The sequence below is a fragment of the Opisthocomus hoazin genome, chromosome 9 (genome assembly GCF_030867145.1).
Source record: "Opisthocomus hoazin isolate bOpiHoa1 chromosome 9, bOpiHoa1.hap1, whole genome shotgun sequence".
In the NCBI taxonomy this organism is placed as follows: Eukaryota; Metazoa; Chordata; class Aves; order Opisthocomiformes; family Opisthocomidae; genus Opisthocomus; species Opisthocomus hoazin.
The window spans coordinates 36,280,123-36,296,514 of NC_134422.1; the positions used below are offsets into that span (position 1 = coordinate 36,280,123).

General features: G+C 44.1%; 1 protein-coding gene across 2 annotated transcripts in view; it reads left to right on the forward strand.

Moving 5' to 3' along the window:
• The window catches only part of TRPM8 (transient receptor potential cation channel subfamily M member 8), a 51,739-nt gene extending 37,554 nt beyond the window's left edge, over positions 1 to 14,185 (forward strand). For both annotated transcript variants that reach the window (XM_009932448.2, XM_075430729.1), the window contains 7 exons: positions 897 to 1,068; positions 1,306 to 1,483; positions 4,185 to 4,375; positions 6,674 to 6,773; positions 8,132 to 8,165; positions 10,073 to 10,159; positions 12,090 to 14,185. In XM_009932448.2, coding sequence (XP_009930750.2) covers positions 897 to 1,068; positions 1,306 to 1,483; positions 4,185 to 4,375; positions 6,674 to 6,773; positions 8,132 to 8,165; positions 10,073 to 10,123 — 726 coding nt within the window. In that variant the 3' untranslated portion in view covers positions 10,124 to 10,159; positions 12,090 to 14,185. The remainder of the gene's footprint in view (positions 1 to 896; positions 1,069 to 1,305; positions 1,484 to 4,184; positions 4,376 to 6,673; positions 6,774 to 8,131; positions 8,166 to 10,072; positions 10,160 to 12,089) is intronic.
• Positions 14,186 to 16,392: the final 2,207 nt, after the last annotated feature.

A 16,392-nucleotide genomic window follows, 5' to 3' on the forward strand; every position in this document is an offset into this window, starting at 1 on the left:
GGTTTTCCCTGTCTTTCTGAATTTCTGCAGTGGCTGGGTTGTCTTGTGCCGTAGCAAGGGACTGGCATATACGGAATTTAAAAACCAGCTGTGTGGTGACAACAGAAGACGACTCCTAGCATGGTCTGCAGCCTACCCAGAAAGCCTTTATTTTGCCTTGTACTACTGCTGCAAAGCTGAAGTCTAGAGATTACGTGGTCCTAGAGTGCCTTATGATATGGAAGCAACAACACAGGATTGTTTCCTGTACATCTTTCTCATGTTTGGCCTTCTTCAAAAGGGATGAGTTTTTGAGCAAGTCTAACCATAAAGATGCGTAGGTCTAGTGGAAGGGTAGATCTTGGTGGAGGCAGGTCTGCAGCAAATGGCAAAGTTCAGCTGGGATATTACCGGTCTTCAATTATCTGTATGTTGTTGAGAGCTAGAAATTCATAAAGCTGTTACCCAGATTGTCTGGACTCTAAATGCTAGTTTGAAGCCATCCAGAGTGGCATTTTCAGAAGTGGTGGCTGCTTTCACCTGACACTCGGCTACAAGGTCTGCAGCTACAGTTGTTGCATAAATAGTCTTTCTATGTGGATCTGGCTTTCGTGGATGGAGACTGTCTGATGCCAGTGGGATATCCTATATTCTGAAACGTGCTTTGGTTTTAAGGTTGCATAATCATTTTTTAAGTTCTCCGAGTGGGAACAGTCAATTATTTGCGTATGTGTGTTGGTGACTGTAAGTTTATGGAGCAGTGATCTGAAAACTTGCATTAAAATGCTGTTGACTTGTGTAGGCCTTTCTAATATTTGTTCTCCACCCAAATATCAAATCAGAGAAAAAAGGCCATGTGTGGCTTGCAACATGCATTCAGTAGGGCACTGATGTGTTTGCTTGTTGTCCTTTTTCAGATGATAGATGTCTTCTTCTTCCTTTTTCTCTTTGCTGTGTGGATGGTGGCCTTTGGTGTGGCCAGACAAGGCATCCTGAGAAAGAATGAGCACCGCTGGGAGTGGATATTTCGATCCGTCATCTATGAGCCGTACCTGGCTATGTTTGGCCACTACCCTGATGATGTTGATGGTAGCTGTCTTTTGTTGGAATCTCTCTTGGGCAGGTGGAGGGCTCTGTTCTTTCAGTGGTGGTTCAGTCCTGTGTTGGCCCTTTTCCTCCAAGCAGCAAGACAAGGCTTTACGTCTGATGGGGAGGTGGGGAAGGAGGAGGCCACATGTATTGTGGTCAGTGGCAGTACACAGGGCTCGACCCAACAGAAAGAGGGGGAGAAGGCTCATTGTTTGCTCTCCACTCTCACCCTTTGAGGTACCACCTACAACTTTGACCGCTGCACCTTTTCTGGGAATGAGTCCAAGCCCTTGTGTGTGGAGCTGGATGCCAACAACCAACCCCGCTTCCCAGAGTGGATTACCATTCCCCTTGTCTGCATTTACATGCTCTCAACTAACATCCTCCTTGTGAACCTGCTCGTGGCCATGTTTGGGTACGTAATAAAGGAGCGATCACTTGCTTGTGGTCTCTGTATCAATATCCTTCTAAGAAAGGGAATGAAGTCCTGGCAAGCAGCATGAAGCCCGCCCTTGGACTCTGCCTACATCTTTTGCAGAGGAATTTCTGGGAGTAGTCTGGACAGGGTTCCCAGCTTGGAACAGACCTCTCAAGGGTGCTGTCCGGGAAGGTGGACAAAGGCAAGGTTATTCAGCATTTCTCATGACAGTGTGACTGAAACTCGTACAACGTCCTGAGGATGGATTGCTGCTTGTCCTTTTGCTGCTTCTGTAAGCGTCCTTTGCACAATGGGCTTAGCACAAACCCGTGTGGTTCACACAGGGTGTGATAGCTGGGTCGGTGCTTTACCAAGTATGAGTTGCTGCACAATTGACCTTGCTAGACTAAATAAATGAGTTGTTATTGCAGTTATTGCACTTTCATTTTATTAACAAGAACTGCTGTGTGGTGATGATGGGTGTGTTACTGGTCTGGTGGATGTGCTATTTGTTGTTCTGACTTACACCACAGGCAATGGGCTGCATCTCCTTGGGACATACCAAAGGACTTTGTCTTGAAAAATGCCATCACCTGTGTTTTTGTAGGGTAACTTATCTGTCTGTGGGTCTACTGGTTAGGAGGCCTATTCTGGCACCTTGTGAGGTGTTACACTGTGCAGATGGATCAGACACCTGAAATGTGGTGCTGGGTAACTGCTGACCTTATCACAAAGCCAGCACTGAATTGCCAAATAAATATGGTGGCTGTTGTACACATTATTAAAAACATATTGACTACATTGGGACCAGCAACAGCAGGGAAAAGGTTCCTCAACTTCTTCCAGAAGTCTTTGTTTCTTACACTGTAACCTCTAACACAGAGCTGAGTTAATAATGGGAAGTCCTTCATACCAGACTTCTGGAATGTGAGACCCTCCTGTCTCACTTCTGATTTGTGAATACAGTTGGATTAGTGCTGTGGTTCCCTTTTCTTTCCCAGCCCTACTCCTTTACTTACAGTGCCTGGGTATTGTTCTTGAGGTCTGCTGTGTTTATTGTTGTGTGTTTTGATGGTGTCTTGGCAGCGGCAGGCTTAGCAGGAACTTGCTGTGGCAATGAGAATATTTACAGGAACTGCGAAGGACCCTTGGTTTGCCTCGAGGATCTGCGTCCCAAATGACAGTGCCAAATTTTCCTGCCCTGAGATGAGATATATTAGTGTGATGAGCTGAGAACCACTCAGCTTTGGGATGTCCTCTCTCATCTGCTTGGGCTCTTTCTTCCCATGCTGACCTAGGCTCCAAAGACAGTCAGAAATGTGATTTTTAGCAAGGAAGCTAGGACTGGTGCAGCATATCTACTTATTGTACATGTGTTTTCCTAACCTGCACAGGACCTGTGGACAGAAGACAATGTTTATACTCTCTAGAAAGGGTGAAAGCAATCCATGTTAATAAAAGAAAGTGTATAGCAGTAAGCCAGCTCTACCCTAGAAGACTTTGATATTTCTTAGGACACCCATTTTAACGGCAGCTAATGTTAAATGCACTGGTTTATGCCGTTATGCCAGTAAAAACCTAGTTTTTACCTGTTCAGCTTATTTTGTGGAAGGGACCCAGCATGAATTCTCCAATTACACTCTCAGAGCATTGCATAGTTCATTTTAACAGTAGACTGAACTACTTAATCAAGCAGGAGCGCTGTATTGTACTGGACTCAGGAAGTCCGGTGGGCAAACAGTAATCCTAGATGTTTTTCTTTTGACGCAGTTAGGAACGTGTGAATCTGTGATGGCTCCTCCTAAAACCAGTGTGTACATAGTACTTGTCAATCTTGAATAATGCTGATATCTATTAGACACAAGTCCATTCAGTGTCTCTATATGTTGTAATCACAATATTAATTACTATATTAACTTTAACAACAGAGAATACACGTTTTCTTTGTGTAGAGTATGCATTAGCTGAAAAGGGTGAATATTAAATTTTAGATACTTCTGAAATTCAAGATTGTATTTATCTTCTAAAACAAAAGATAGTTTCCACCAGGTGAAGGTTTCAGCTTGTTTTGTGTAAGGGTCCATTAGGACCTCAAGACAGACATTTTGGAAACATCCATCTGCCGTTTATGTCAGCAATGAAAGGTCAGGCAGTCTGTGAGCTGTTTGCTCTCACAGCTGTTTCTTTGCTGGTTTCGTGCAGTGCTTAGTACAGTAGGTTTGATCCATGCCTGCAGCATTCTTAATGCCTCCACTGAAAATCTCAGGAGCTTTTCATTTTTTGTAAATGTTCTATTTTTAGAGGAGTTTTTTTGCTTAGAAAGAACTTAGCTGATGAATTTATGAGACACGGTGTCTTGCAAAGAAGCATCCTGTTCTCATGTGTCTAGGCTAGAAGAAAATTGCCTAGAGCTAAGGTAGGGAAAGCATGTGGTGTATTTTCTCCCTGTTCCTGTTTGTTCCAGTTTACTTGTAAATTCAGGGTTTTTTCCTACTGTCTTAGTTACTCCAATTTTCAAATTTATCTCTAAAAAGGAACGCTAATTTAATAAACTCCTGATCAGTAAAAATTACCAGCTCCAGGATGACCTTATGAAAACATGCCCTGGTATAATAAAGAGAAATGCTGTGTTCCTTGGCTCCGAATTCTTTGGTAAATAACTAACGCTGTATGTATTTTCTCTTTCTTTGCCTGTTAGTTACACAGTTGGATCAGTACAAGAGAACAATGACCAGGTGTGGAAATTCCAGCGTTTCTTCTTGGTCCAAGAATACTGCAGTCGCTTGACTATCCCCTTCCCTTTTGTCATCTTTGCCTACATATTCATGGTGATGAGGACATGTTTCAAATGCTGTTGTAAGAAAGAAAGCAGAGAGCCATCTATTTGTTGTGAGTAGGATTATTCCTTGCTGCCTTCAAGTCAGCTCTGTGGCAGGTGCATTGCAACTCTTCCATGGCATGATGTGTTTAAATCAGGCAGCCAACATGTTGTGAAATTTTCAAGGCAAATGTGGACCTTGGAGGAGCTGGTTGACTGGAAATGAGGAGCAGCTCATTCATGTTATCCCTCAAATGCAAAACCACTGTGTTGCTGGAAATCTCTTTGAGGAGATTTAAATCAAAGCTCCTGGCTGCTTCTCAGCCATAATCTTCCCTCAGTACTCACAGTGCGCTTTCTCTGGGATATGAGGAATCATACTCCTAACTCCTTATGCTAAAATTCCAATTGAGAATTGTTGTGATCTCCACCCTCCAATAGCTCTGCTTTGGGTCTGGTTAGGGAGCTTCTGTGTTCTACCGTGAGACCTGCTTCACTTGAGTACTGTGCAGAGTTATCCAGTGCTTTCTTGTCCAAGCTATATCAGACTGGAATAACCTCATGTATGCAAATCAATTAAGTCTTCAAAACAATCCTATCAGTTTGGGCCTGGTTGTGTTGCTTCCTAACTTTGAAATGTTAGGTTTTATTGTATTCGAGCTCTGAATAAATTCATCCAGAGCCTGCAGCAGCTGGGTGTCATCTTCATAGTCTGCATGAAAAATGTACCCTGTCCCATTTGTCATTATCGTCTGGTAGTGCATCCTTCCTGCACCGTTACCCAGTGTTAGAGATCACTAATCTTGCTTGCTCTGAATGTTTAGGTAACTTGTACAACAGGTGGTCTTAGCCTCTGCTTGCCACTCTACCTTCTAGAATAGCATTTCTTTTTGTCCTTCTATTGCAGTCTCCCAGCTAAGACAGCTAGTAGCTGGTAGGGCAGCCTAGTAGAGCCCACTCTTCTTCAGAGGCTGTTCTGCCTGCTGGTGAGTGATTGGAAAGAGAAGGAAGAGAGTCTATTGGCCCTCTGGGCATGGACAAATGGGCAAACCACCTCAAAAATGCAGAAGTGGCTGAGGCGGTCCTCCAGCCATTTTCCCCCTTATTTACTCTGTCAGACGGCACAGATATATATTGTTTTAACAAGGTTTTTTACTCCCATCAAATTGAGTGTTTTCTCTTCTTTTTTAAGTGTCATTCAGAAGCAGATGAGAGAGGATAAATTGAGTTAGTTGACAGACTTATTCCCATTCATCAGCAACTTCATGGTTGCCCTGCAGCACAGGCTGGATTTGTTATTGGTTTAGGAGAAAGATGCCTGCTTTGGGGTATAATTCCTCAGTGCTGACTAAAATGTTTCTGTCCAAATCACTGTTTGGTTTCCTTGCTGAGGAGGTTATTGAACTGCAGATACTTCTGCCCAAGTGAAGCACAGCTGCCATTCCAGTTCTAAAAGCAAATGAAAGAATTAGAGCCAGAATATCGTTGTGGTTGAGCTGGTGACACGAACTGAGATCTGTGTGGAGAAAGCACACGAATGCATTGACTATTGCAAAATCCTGGCTTCCCCACTTAACTCTTATGGAAATGGCTGGGATTCAGGTGCTTAAATGCCTGTTGGTATCTGGGAGAACAACTGAGGCTGCGTGTGGTCAGAGGAGCACGGAGTGGAGGAAATGTGACTTCAGTCTTTTGCCAGCTGTGGGCTGCTTTTGTCTTGGCTAACTTTTTTTTTTTATTAAAACCCATGTGGTCTCTGGTGTCCTGTTGGAACAGGATGAAGTACCAGAAGTATTATCCTGGAGGACTTCAGTGCCTCGAAGTGGTGCATTCTGTGTCACTCTTTAATTTACAGCATCAACAGGAGATGCTTTTCGGAGAAGACAATGCTTAATCATTTTTAGATGTTTTAGTTCAATGAGAAGTCATAAACTTGATTCCTAACACGTGTTACTTTTAATGATCCAATATAGGATAACGTAAAAACAAATTGAAAACTTAGATCCGGATAGGAACTTTCTGGAAATGTCCTATGCCTGTTCAAGCAGCTGCCATTTCACAAAGCACTGGCGTTAAACGAGACTCAAAAAATTGCAGAAAGACTTTCGGAGCTTGTTGGGTTTTTCTCTCATATTTCCTTTTTTTTAACCGACTCTAGTTGCCAGAATCATACAGAAAAATGCATTTATGTCATGTTTATCAGAGCTGTGTCACAGGTGGGAAGTGGGGCTGTGAATGCCCTGGATGCAGAGAAGGGAATAACTAGCCTCTGAATGCAAGCACTAACCCAGCCTTTTTGCATTTTAGCATTGGAAAGACAAATTAACTTAATCTAGTGTTGTTGTTTTTCTTCACATACATTTTTCCAGGCTTGAAAAATGAGGACAATGAAATTCTGGCATGGGAAGCTGTCATGAAGGAAAATTACCTTGTCAAAATCAATACCAAAGCAAATGATTCATCAGAAGAGTACGTCTGGCCTTCTTGTTTTCATTCTCTTAACTTTCTGTTGAGTATTTTTAGTGAATGCAAGTTTTCAGCATTTCTAAATGTTTACAACCAATGAGTAGATAAATAAACTCAGCCTAAATGTGCCTTTTCTTTTTAAGTAAAATGATGACTTTTTTTGTCAGCTGCTGGAGACTGTCTTCAGAAATAATCGATTGGGCTTGTAAAATGCTAATGGCAATATTGCAAGGGTTATAATGGTGTATTATGCACACAGTAGCTGGGTAGATGTATTAAACATACTTGTTCCAAATGTCTGTCAGAGTATTTTTCAAATGATTTCACCTTTCTGTACTTGAGTGTTTCTATTTTACCACCAGAGGAGAAAATGTTGTCTTCCTGCAGTGTTTTGAGGTCTCATTGTGGAAAGCAGTGCTATAGCTGACTGGTTTTGTAGCGTTACGCAGTTAGCAGAGAATATTTAGCACTAGACCTGACGTATCAAGCATTTCCATGGCATCTATCTGTATGGAGGTCTGTATTTAACAGCATGAGCAGGAAAGATCTCTGGAGAGGGGAAGATGCTATTTGGACTGATGGTATTTGAAGTTTGGTGTCTTGGACTAGTTGTCTGGACTGCCAGATGACGACACTTTCTTTGGGATCTGCCTCAGTGTTTTCAGAGCAATAGTAGAAGAGGAAAGAGAAATATAGAGAAAGGTAGAAAACAGCAAGAGTAACCTGCTGTGTATGACAGTGCAATTTTGTAGCTAGCTTCCAGCAGTTTGAGTATTTCCCCGAAATCAAATGTAAGGGAAGACCTGATAAGAATAAGTAGGAAAGACCAGACTCTTCCATGCTCCTCTGCCCCTGCTGTGGACACTGCTGTCCACAAGTAAGCATCTATGTTAAGACTACCCAGAGGCACTCAGCATTGGATAAGAAGCCAAAAAAACCCAGAAAAAAAATAGCTTTTTATACTGGAAGCAGAAGTGTCTGGACAAGGAAAATGCAATAGAGCAGCACTAACATTCATAAAGTAATTCATATATTAGTTAATATATTTGTAATAAAAACAATGCCAAGACACTAACAGCCCTGCCTTCTTGGGAGGATGAAACACTGGTGTTCCCAAGTAGAGGAATCTGCAAACAATCTGTTTTGTAGCTGACCTCTGACTATATGCAAAGAAGGAAGTCTTCTGACAACTTCAGATCCTAGTTGCCTTAGCTCCACTCCTTGGCCACAGATGTGAGGACTAGATCTCTTGACTCCAGATAGACTTCTGCTGCACAGGTTTGCAAAGAGGGGGTGGTTAGCCAAAGCTTCTCTAATACCTGGACTCAGTTGTCTCTTCTGTGTCCTCTCTCTTTTTTCAGGATGGTCCATCGATTTAGACAACTGGACGCAAAGGTACTTGTGTTTCAGACTGCTCTGGGGGATGTGCTTCTGTCAGGTGAAGCAGGTAGTGGTCTACAAGGAAAATGAGTGTCACTGAGAGTCATGTGCAGTCTTTGTTACTATCGCCAGGACCCCATTTTAATGGGGCTTTTTTAATATGCTCTTTTGAACCTTTGATTCCATCTGTAGCTTCATATGATACTGGAAAATGAAGCAGCACGATACTTCATTAGTGTTGAAGAAGTGTTTCTCAGTATTGCTTGTTGGATGGAGTAGAAATAAAAATAACTTTTATCTTATAAAACCGCAATATTCTGCGGGGTAACAGGCCCATGAAACACCGATGGGAAGAAGGGGCATTATACACTTAGAGCATACTCTTCTCAAACACACGTTCTGTCAAGTTTAGCTTCTACTGCTGAAGGTAAGAGGTAATTAATCCTACTTTGTTCTTGTTTAACCTCTGCTTATAAAATGAAGTGGCAGTTCAGATATATTATGGCAAGGCTGGAGGTGCTTCAGATAGCACAGGCAGCACCTGCTATATGTGGTAGGGTAGGAAGACCTTTAATTATGATTAAAATGACCAATTCTCATCCAATTCACAGAAACATCCTGTGTTGAAATAATATAAAGCTACAAATCTACTGGAGAGCACATCATTATCAGAATTGTCATACAAGTATACTTTTTATGACTGTGATAGTGATAAGACGACACAATGGGTATTTTTTCAGACTTGATTGAATTATGTATTTTGCCTCTGAAGTGGGGAGTTGCTTTGGTATGAAGAACAGACTATTTGGAAGTCTAAGGGTTAAAAGTTGCACATATAGGTCAAAATACTTCTTTTGATTGCTGGCAAATAATTTAGATTGCAAAATAATAGCTTGCTTTCAAGACTGAAATGGAAAGGGTGAGGGATCAAGTATGTGTCTAGCGATGCTCCTCTTGAAACTGAAAGGAAACATGATCCCCTTAATTCTCTGCTGAAAAGTAATACCCACATTGTGCCTCTTATTCTGTGAGGGAATACCTTGCAGCAAGCTGCTTTGTCTGTTCTTACCTTCAGCTTTAGCGACAGAGATGTAGTGGGGCCAGTGCTTGGGAGTAGTGCCCTTGAGAGCAAGGCACTCCAGGGATGTGTTACTGGCTTTCACTTGAGATGATGTTCTAAAAACAAGTCTGAGGATGTAACTGAGTCCTAGGCAGGAGCCTTGATCATGGGGTAAACTGTTCTTTAAACTTGATGCGGATGTCTGGAGGAATAATGGTCTTCATTTATGGCATGGGGAGGGTTTGGAGGCACCTCCGTGTGTCAGAATGAATGTGCCACAAAACTCCACTGATCTGCAGCCTCCGCTTTGAAGGAGCGGAGCACAAGGAGATGGAGTATAGAAGGGAGCTTGTAGCTGTCGTGATGTCTGCTTGTTAACTAGGTGAAACACATATGCATTAGGGACCACTGCATTAATTGCATTGATGAAAACTGTAACTAGGAGTGTCCTTTCAAGCACTGTTGCATTTGGTATAATATTTGGAGAGGCAATTACTTGGTACTCATGCTACTTTTTAGCATTGCTTTCCTGTGAAAAGCAACATTAACACTGCTTTATTTGACACCACAGTGTGACTACTGAATACAAAATGCAGTCAGTTATTGCTTTTGAAGTGGCTGGTGTCCACAGGGCAGCCAGGGAGGCAGGAGTTCAGCTACAGGGTTTTATGCCTGCTGTAGCTTATGTTGTATGGTATTTTCTAGGTCATGTATGTTCTAGGATATTTTAAGGTACTTGCTGCTGCTTACTTTTTTGTACTTTTCCCTTCCCTTCATCCCAAGCTGTGATCATCTGCTGGAATGAGTTAGATTGACTTTACATAAACAAAGCTTCTTTTTTTTTTTCTTTTTAATTTTTAAGCTCTCTGATTTGAAAGGCCTTTTGAAAGAGATTTCCAGCAAAATCAAATGAATGCAGCTGAAATCCAAGAGCAGCTGCCTGAGCAGGGTAAGCCCTCTTTAAATCCATTCTCTGACTTAAATAAGTTATCAGCATTTGTGATGTTCAATCGGTATGTCTCTGGAAGAAGAGTTAGGATGAATTATTGATGTTATCTAATACTGGAAAAGAAATAAGACCTAAATTCTTTTCCTTGTGTTATTTTTCTGAAAAATGTAGTTTTCTGTCTGGTGTTTCTAACAATTTTTGGCATGGTTTAAAATATCTTGGTTTGCTCCCTTGTGTTTGAAAAACTTGAATAACCCAAGGTTATTTTAGTTGTATTTGTGCTGGAGACACTCTGGAAAACCAGGAGCTGCTGTGCTGGATCCTTTACGGTTGGTTCATTTCAACTCTGAAAAACATAAAAGCCAAATAGAAAAGACGGAATTGTGGGTAGGAATATGGTTTATTTTCCCACTGTCGAAGCAGGGCATTACGGCCGATCACTATAGCCTTTCTGTGTCCTATATGATAAACTGCAGAGTGAAGAGTTGACCCAAAGTCTCCAGAGCTGCAGTTCAGTGTCTGGTCATGAGCCTTCTGTCCTTTTTCATCAAGTTCTTTGGAAGAACTGGGTTGGAGCCACGGGTAACGGTGGGATGTGAAAGCCAGGCAGACTACTGATGGACTCAGAGAACTGTCTGCTTTAAAGATAGCAGGTTAAGAAGTGTAGCTGTTGCCAAGGATAAACTGGAATGACGTGATCAGCCTGAACATTAGAGCTTGGCTCCTTCTCCCATAGAGAGTTTTTCTGCAAGATAGTTTATACTTGTGCCAAATGTTCCTGAATCAGGTGTCTCACCATTTTTCAGGGATAACTTCATATTCACTTGACCTGAAGTTCAGTTTAGTTATGAATGACTTTCAACCACCTAATAAATCTGCAAAGATCACCAGTTCCTGGGCGTTTTCTTGGATGCAGTAAACTCCAAGTTACCTAGAGAGTAGGCTGTAGAACAGTGGAACTCTGGAGGCCATCTAGTCAAACCCTGCTCAAAACAATGCCAGCTCAGATCAAAGGTAGCTGCAGTTTGGCTGAAAAATAGGTTGCAATTCCGTAAGAACAAATGCAAATTTTATAGTTACCTGGGAATTGCTGGCTACACAGGCACAAAATGCGGGAAAATCTGAAGAGGCAGCAGTTCTGCAGAAAAGTGTCTGAAATGGAACATTGAATAGCTGGTGTTTTGTTGTCTGTGAGGTGTATGAAATAATCCTCCTATTGCTTATAGTGCAGTGAATCCTCTGCTGGGTATAGCATCCAGTGTTAGCATTAACCTGCAAGGAAGGTGACGGACCGGCTGGAGAGCATTCAGAGCAGTGACAGAGGAACTGGATGTCTTAACAAATAATCCACAGAAAGGAGTGAATGAATTACAGTTAGCCAGCCTGGGAAAGAAGATACGTGTTCATGATGGAGTTTGTGGAAATGACCTCTCATTAGAGATAATCAGTGCCTTGAAAAGATGAAGTCCCTCTCCAGTTTATGCCTGGTAAACTATCTAGGTGGTTGTGATCAAACTGTTTTGTGCGTGAGCTGTCCTGACTCTGAAGCTGAGCCTTGGCAGTCCACTGCAGTAACGTCGCGGCGTGAACAGAGAGGTTAGTGTCTCGCAGGAAGCAGATGTGTGTATTATGCTATCGCGTCTGAAAGGGAGTACTTGTGTCTGCGCTGACCATCTTCAATACGAGACGCTGGACTGGCTGTTCCAGGTACTTTGCATGCAGGTGTTTCTTTTTCTTTCACTTCCTGGCAACCAGTATCTCTGCTACTCTGTGAAGACACCATGTTCTGGACGGGTGCCGCAAAGAGCTCCTTGACCCCAAGTGTTGCAAAAGACATCCAATTTTCCGAGCTGATGTCACGAGGATGAAAGCAAAATGTTGAGGTGGGCTGGGACCTCTATTCTAAAATTTTTTTCTTTTGCTTACACAGGTACCAATTCATCAAGAATAATTTCTCAGAGCTGGAATAACCACCAAGCAAATGGTAACTGATCCACCAGAGTGTCAGCATCTCAGCAGGAGTTACTAGGAATTTTTATTTTTTTGATAAAACGGCCTTTTCTGCTTGTTGTGAGATGATGGTAAAACATTAAGATGACTGTTTGTCTCCTGGCAGGACTCCTGTGTTACCCAGGCTCTCCTTTTTCCTCATCTCCCCTGATGTTCAATGGCAGCAATTAGTCCTTGTCAGCTGCGGTTAAAAAGCACTCCTAATTCGGAGAGTTCTGCTGCTGCTGCCAGAATCACTTTGCTTTTCAATTTCACTCAAAGGGGCCTGTTCATGGGTTTCCTTTAGCCACTAATTGCTTGTCTTAATGAATCAATCTCCCTTCCCTCTCCTTCATGTAGCAGCCAGATCTAGCTTGTTACTTGCACAGCCTGTCTGTCAGCCCTGCTGAAGTCTCTAATGCTGGCATGCCAGAATACAATGTACTTCAGCATCAGCCCCCGGAGGAAAGACAGCCTTTGGTCCAGCCCTGCACTCGCATCTCAGACGCTGCGTGAACAGTGTGGACTTCTTCCTGCTCTACCTGGAACTGTGCAGCAGTGCAGAAACTCAGCTGTTACAGCCCTGCATGGGAGAGACTTAATTCATCTAGAAAGTGTTTCCAAAGGCCTTGCTTGCAGTCCTTGCTGGTTTCCTTAGTGCTAACTTGTACACTGGGAGCACTGCAATTCATTCCACTTTTTCAAACATCTGTTTGCAAACGTTTGCATTTTGAAATGGAGAAGAGATTGTTGGCCAGCTTTGAACGTTGTGATGCTTGCTGTGTTGAGGTTGCTCTTTTTGCTTTCTGCCTAAAATAGCAGCTGAATTTTGTGGCGTTTTGTGTGGCACAACTGGGTGCACTACCAGCTGCAGGGAAACCACTACAAATGGCATTGATTTACCTTGTAAAGCATTGTATCCGTCTTCACCCCCAGTGTCTAGGAATGATCTCCTAGGATGTTTGATTTTGAAGGTTTAGGTGTTTTTCCTTCGCCTGGCAATAGCTATCATAGTCCATATGCTCTACCATGACTTGCAGCTAGTCTGCGGGCTGTCAGGCAGAATATATGGGTGCCACATGAGGTCTCCAGATGAGTAGTTAGGTAGGTGGAGAGGGAATTTCTGCTGATGTAGAACACTCTCCAGCTGAGTCACCTTGACCCCAGTGCAAATACAGCCACCTGCTGCCTGGGTAGAAAGCAAAGGCTGTGTGCAGGCCTGCCTCTGTGCGCAAGAGCTTGCTCCAGTCCTTGTGTGTTATGAAAACGTGTTGATCCAAGATGGTGAAGACAAGACCGTTGCGTGTGTTTTCGTGTTTGGTTCAGTACACGAATATGAAGCGCTTTTGTACGTGGGGAATGTTTCTACTTCGAGATGCAGCCGATTGAGGTGCAGCTTGCTGACTGAGGAGGCCAGCACATGCACGCGTTGTTCACTGGAGCTGCTGCTCATCTTGTCTTTGTAGCTGAAAAGGGAATAGTTTTACAGGGAAAACTCTGATTAGGTGCTATCAGAGAGGTTACTGCTCTTTTCTTCCTGCTTCACATGACCTAACTTTACTGTATGCTGTGTATTACAGGATCCTGGGGGACATAGCACTACCAATAGCAGTGCTACTTGTTTACATGTTGGAAATATTTGTGTTTTCCTGTTTAAAAGTCTATAAAGGACTCAGGCTTTCATTGACTTCATGGCAGTTAGCTTGCATCCTAAATTATTAAGATAAGTTTCCTTTCCAGAAATTTTTTCCTATGTCACCTGTATGCCTTCAATGTGAAAATTGTGCTTTTCGTTCATTCCTTTCACGTATAAAGCAGAGTGCGTACACGCCAGCAGCGCTAGTGATCTGTTCTCTTGTAAAATGGTGAATGTAACTTTGAACCATCTTCTGAAAACTCAAAACCTTAGAGTCTGTCCCTGCCCATCGCCGCCAGCTGACATCCCACACATGCTCCCTTCCCTCGGGCGTGCAGCCCCGTGGGCTCTTCTCCAGGCTCCTCTCCATTCTGGTCGCTGGGCAGCGCGTGAGGGGTCAGCAGGAGGAGAGGCTCCAGATCATCTGCGAGGGTGAGGGACGGCAGCGGGGTGTCAGCGGGGACTGGTGGGGAGGAGGAGGGAGCCCTGGGCATGGAGCTGCACCCCCTGCCCCGGCTGGGGAGGGCTCTGCTCCCTGCGCGGATGAGGGGCAGCACGGGCAGAGCAGAGAGGGATTGCAGGGCCACATGGGGTATTGGTGGCCAGCACCTTCCCGCTGATGCTGTTGGTCCCTGCTCCCAGCTCATCCCTCTACTTGGCCTTCCACGAATAAACAGCCCTGCTTCTTCACCTTAGCTGCACGTCGTCTTTGTTTCGTTTACACAAAGAAAACTTGGGCCCTGAAGCACACAGTCCCTTTCTTGTACCCCATGTGCTGTGTGCAGAGATGAACAAGGGCAGTTCACGGTGGAAGGGTCCTCCAAGCAGGGTCAGTCTCTGTTCTGAAGGTCGTGTCACCTTCACAGATTCAAGAGGATCTTTCTCTGTCTGGCCTGGATCTCAACACTGCAGAGGGGAAAGCTGGCAACGGTTTTTAGGAGAATGGCCTTCTCCACCTAGAGGCAGGTAGGCTGGGGTGCAGAGCAAAGGGATGCTGGCCTTGGAGAAGGAAGTCCTGGAGCTTTATTCCTGATACTCACTGCATATTTCTTAGGTATCCATTGCTGAGAATTACTGCAATTTCATCTGCTGCTCACCTTTCCACTGGCCATTTGGGGCCACCATCTCAGATGGCAGCTGAAGCTACAGGGAGCATTTGTTGCCTGGGAGCTCAGCTAGGCTGCTGGCTCCTGGCCTGCTCCTCAGCTCTTGCTGTGCTGCTGCAGGGATTGGCAGAGGGCAGGACAGTCTCACCAAAGGGTGAGCAAGGACAATTCTTAGCAAACTGGGTTTTTCCTTAGCAATGGCAACCCCAGCCCTTCCCCCTCAGGGCAGCACCACAGAGATGAAACCTCTCCCAGTGCAATTTGAACCCATTGCCTCTTGTCTGTGTGTCTCCTTGTGAAGAAGGGTCTGTGTGCTCTTTGCAGCTATCCTTTAAGTACTGTGATGAGATGTTCCCCCTGAGCCTTCTGGTCTCCAGGGAGAAGAGACCTACCTCCTTTGGTTTTTCCTCATGGGGCAGGTTCTTCTGCGGGTGCCGATGGGCACCCCAGATAGCTGGTGGCTGTACAAGCCTAGTCAGAAGCTTAAGGTCTCTGGGGAATTAGAAAGGCTAATTAGGCAGTGTTTTAAGGTTGTTGGAAGCATGGTGGTAGAGACCAGGTGAGGGCTGCGCTCTGCAGCAGACAGGAATAAATTACCTGGTTGAGACAGATAGCTGGAGGTGAGTGGAGGTGGCCACCCAGATGGAGCTTTCTTCCAGGGAAGCTGCTGTCCGGGTGGAGGGCTGCAGAGACTGCACCCTGCCTCCTGGGTGAAGGAGGGTGGAAGATCTACCTGTGCAAGGTGTGCTCTGGTGGAGTCACTCGAGGAGCTGCAGGAGGAAATTAGCAGGCTATGCTGTATTAGAGAGGGTGAACAACAAATAAAGTACTATTTAAGGCTTTGCAAGAAGACATACTAGGGCCCTTTGGCACCAACATCCAAGGACCACCAGATGAAGAGCTTCAACAGTGAACAGACAGCATGTTGGAGAAGGAGATGCCATGGTTTCTGGTGACCTGTTCAACCAGGATATCACTTCACTCTCCTTTCTCATATGTACCAGCCAGCAACTGATAGGAAGCCTTGGCAGTGGACAGAGAAACAGCACCAACCGTGCATACTAAAAGCTGTAAAAAGAAGCATCGAGTGCCTAGTAGTGGGTGACTCTGTGAGAGGCACTGATGTGCCCATCTGCTGGCCTCATATACAATCAAGGGAAGCTTGCTGCTTGCCAGGAGCTGAGATCTGGGATGTCACAGAGAGACTGCCATAACTGGTAAAAAAGCACAGACTACTGCTCCATACTTCTTTTTCCATGTAGGCCAGCAGAACCTGGTCTTCACAGGTGATTTCAGTAACTCAGACATTTGTTGGGAAAACAATACAGCTGTGTACAAGCCATCCATCAGGTTCCTGGAATGCATTGAGGACTGTGTCCTGCTACAGATGCTGGACATGAAGACTAGGAACAGTGCATTGCTAGATTTAGAGCTCACAAACCAGGAATTACTTAACAACATAATTGCCAACATTATCCTTAGATACAGCAACCACAACATTG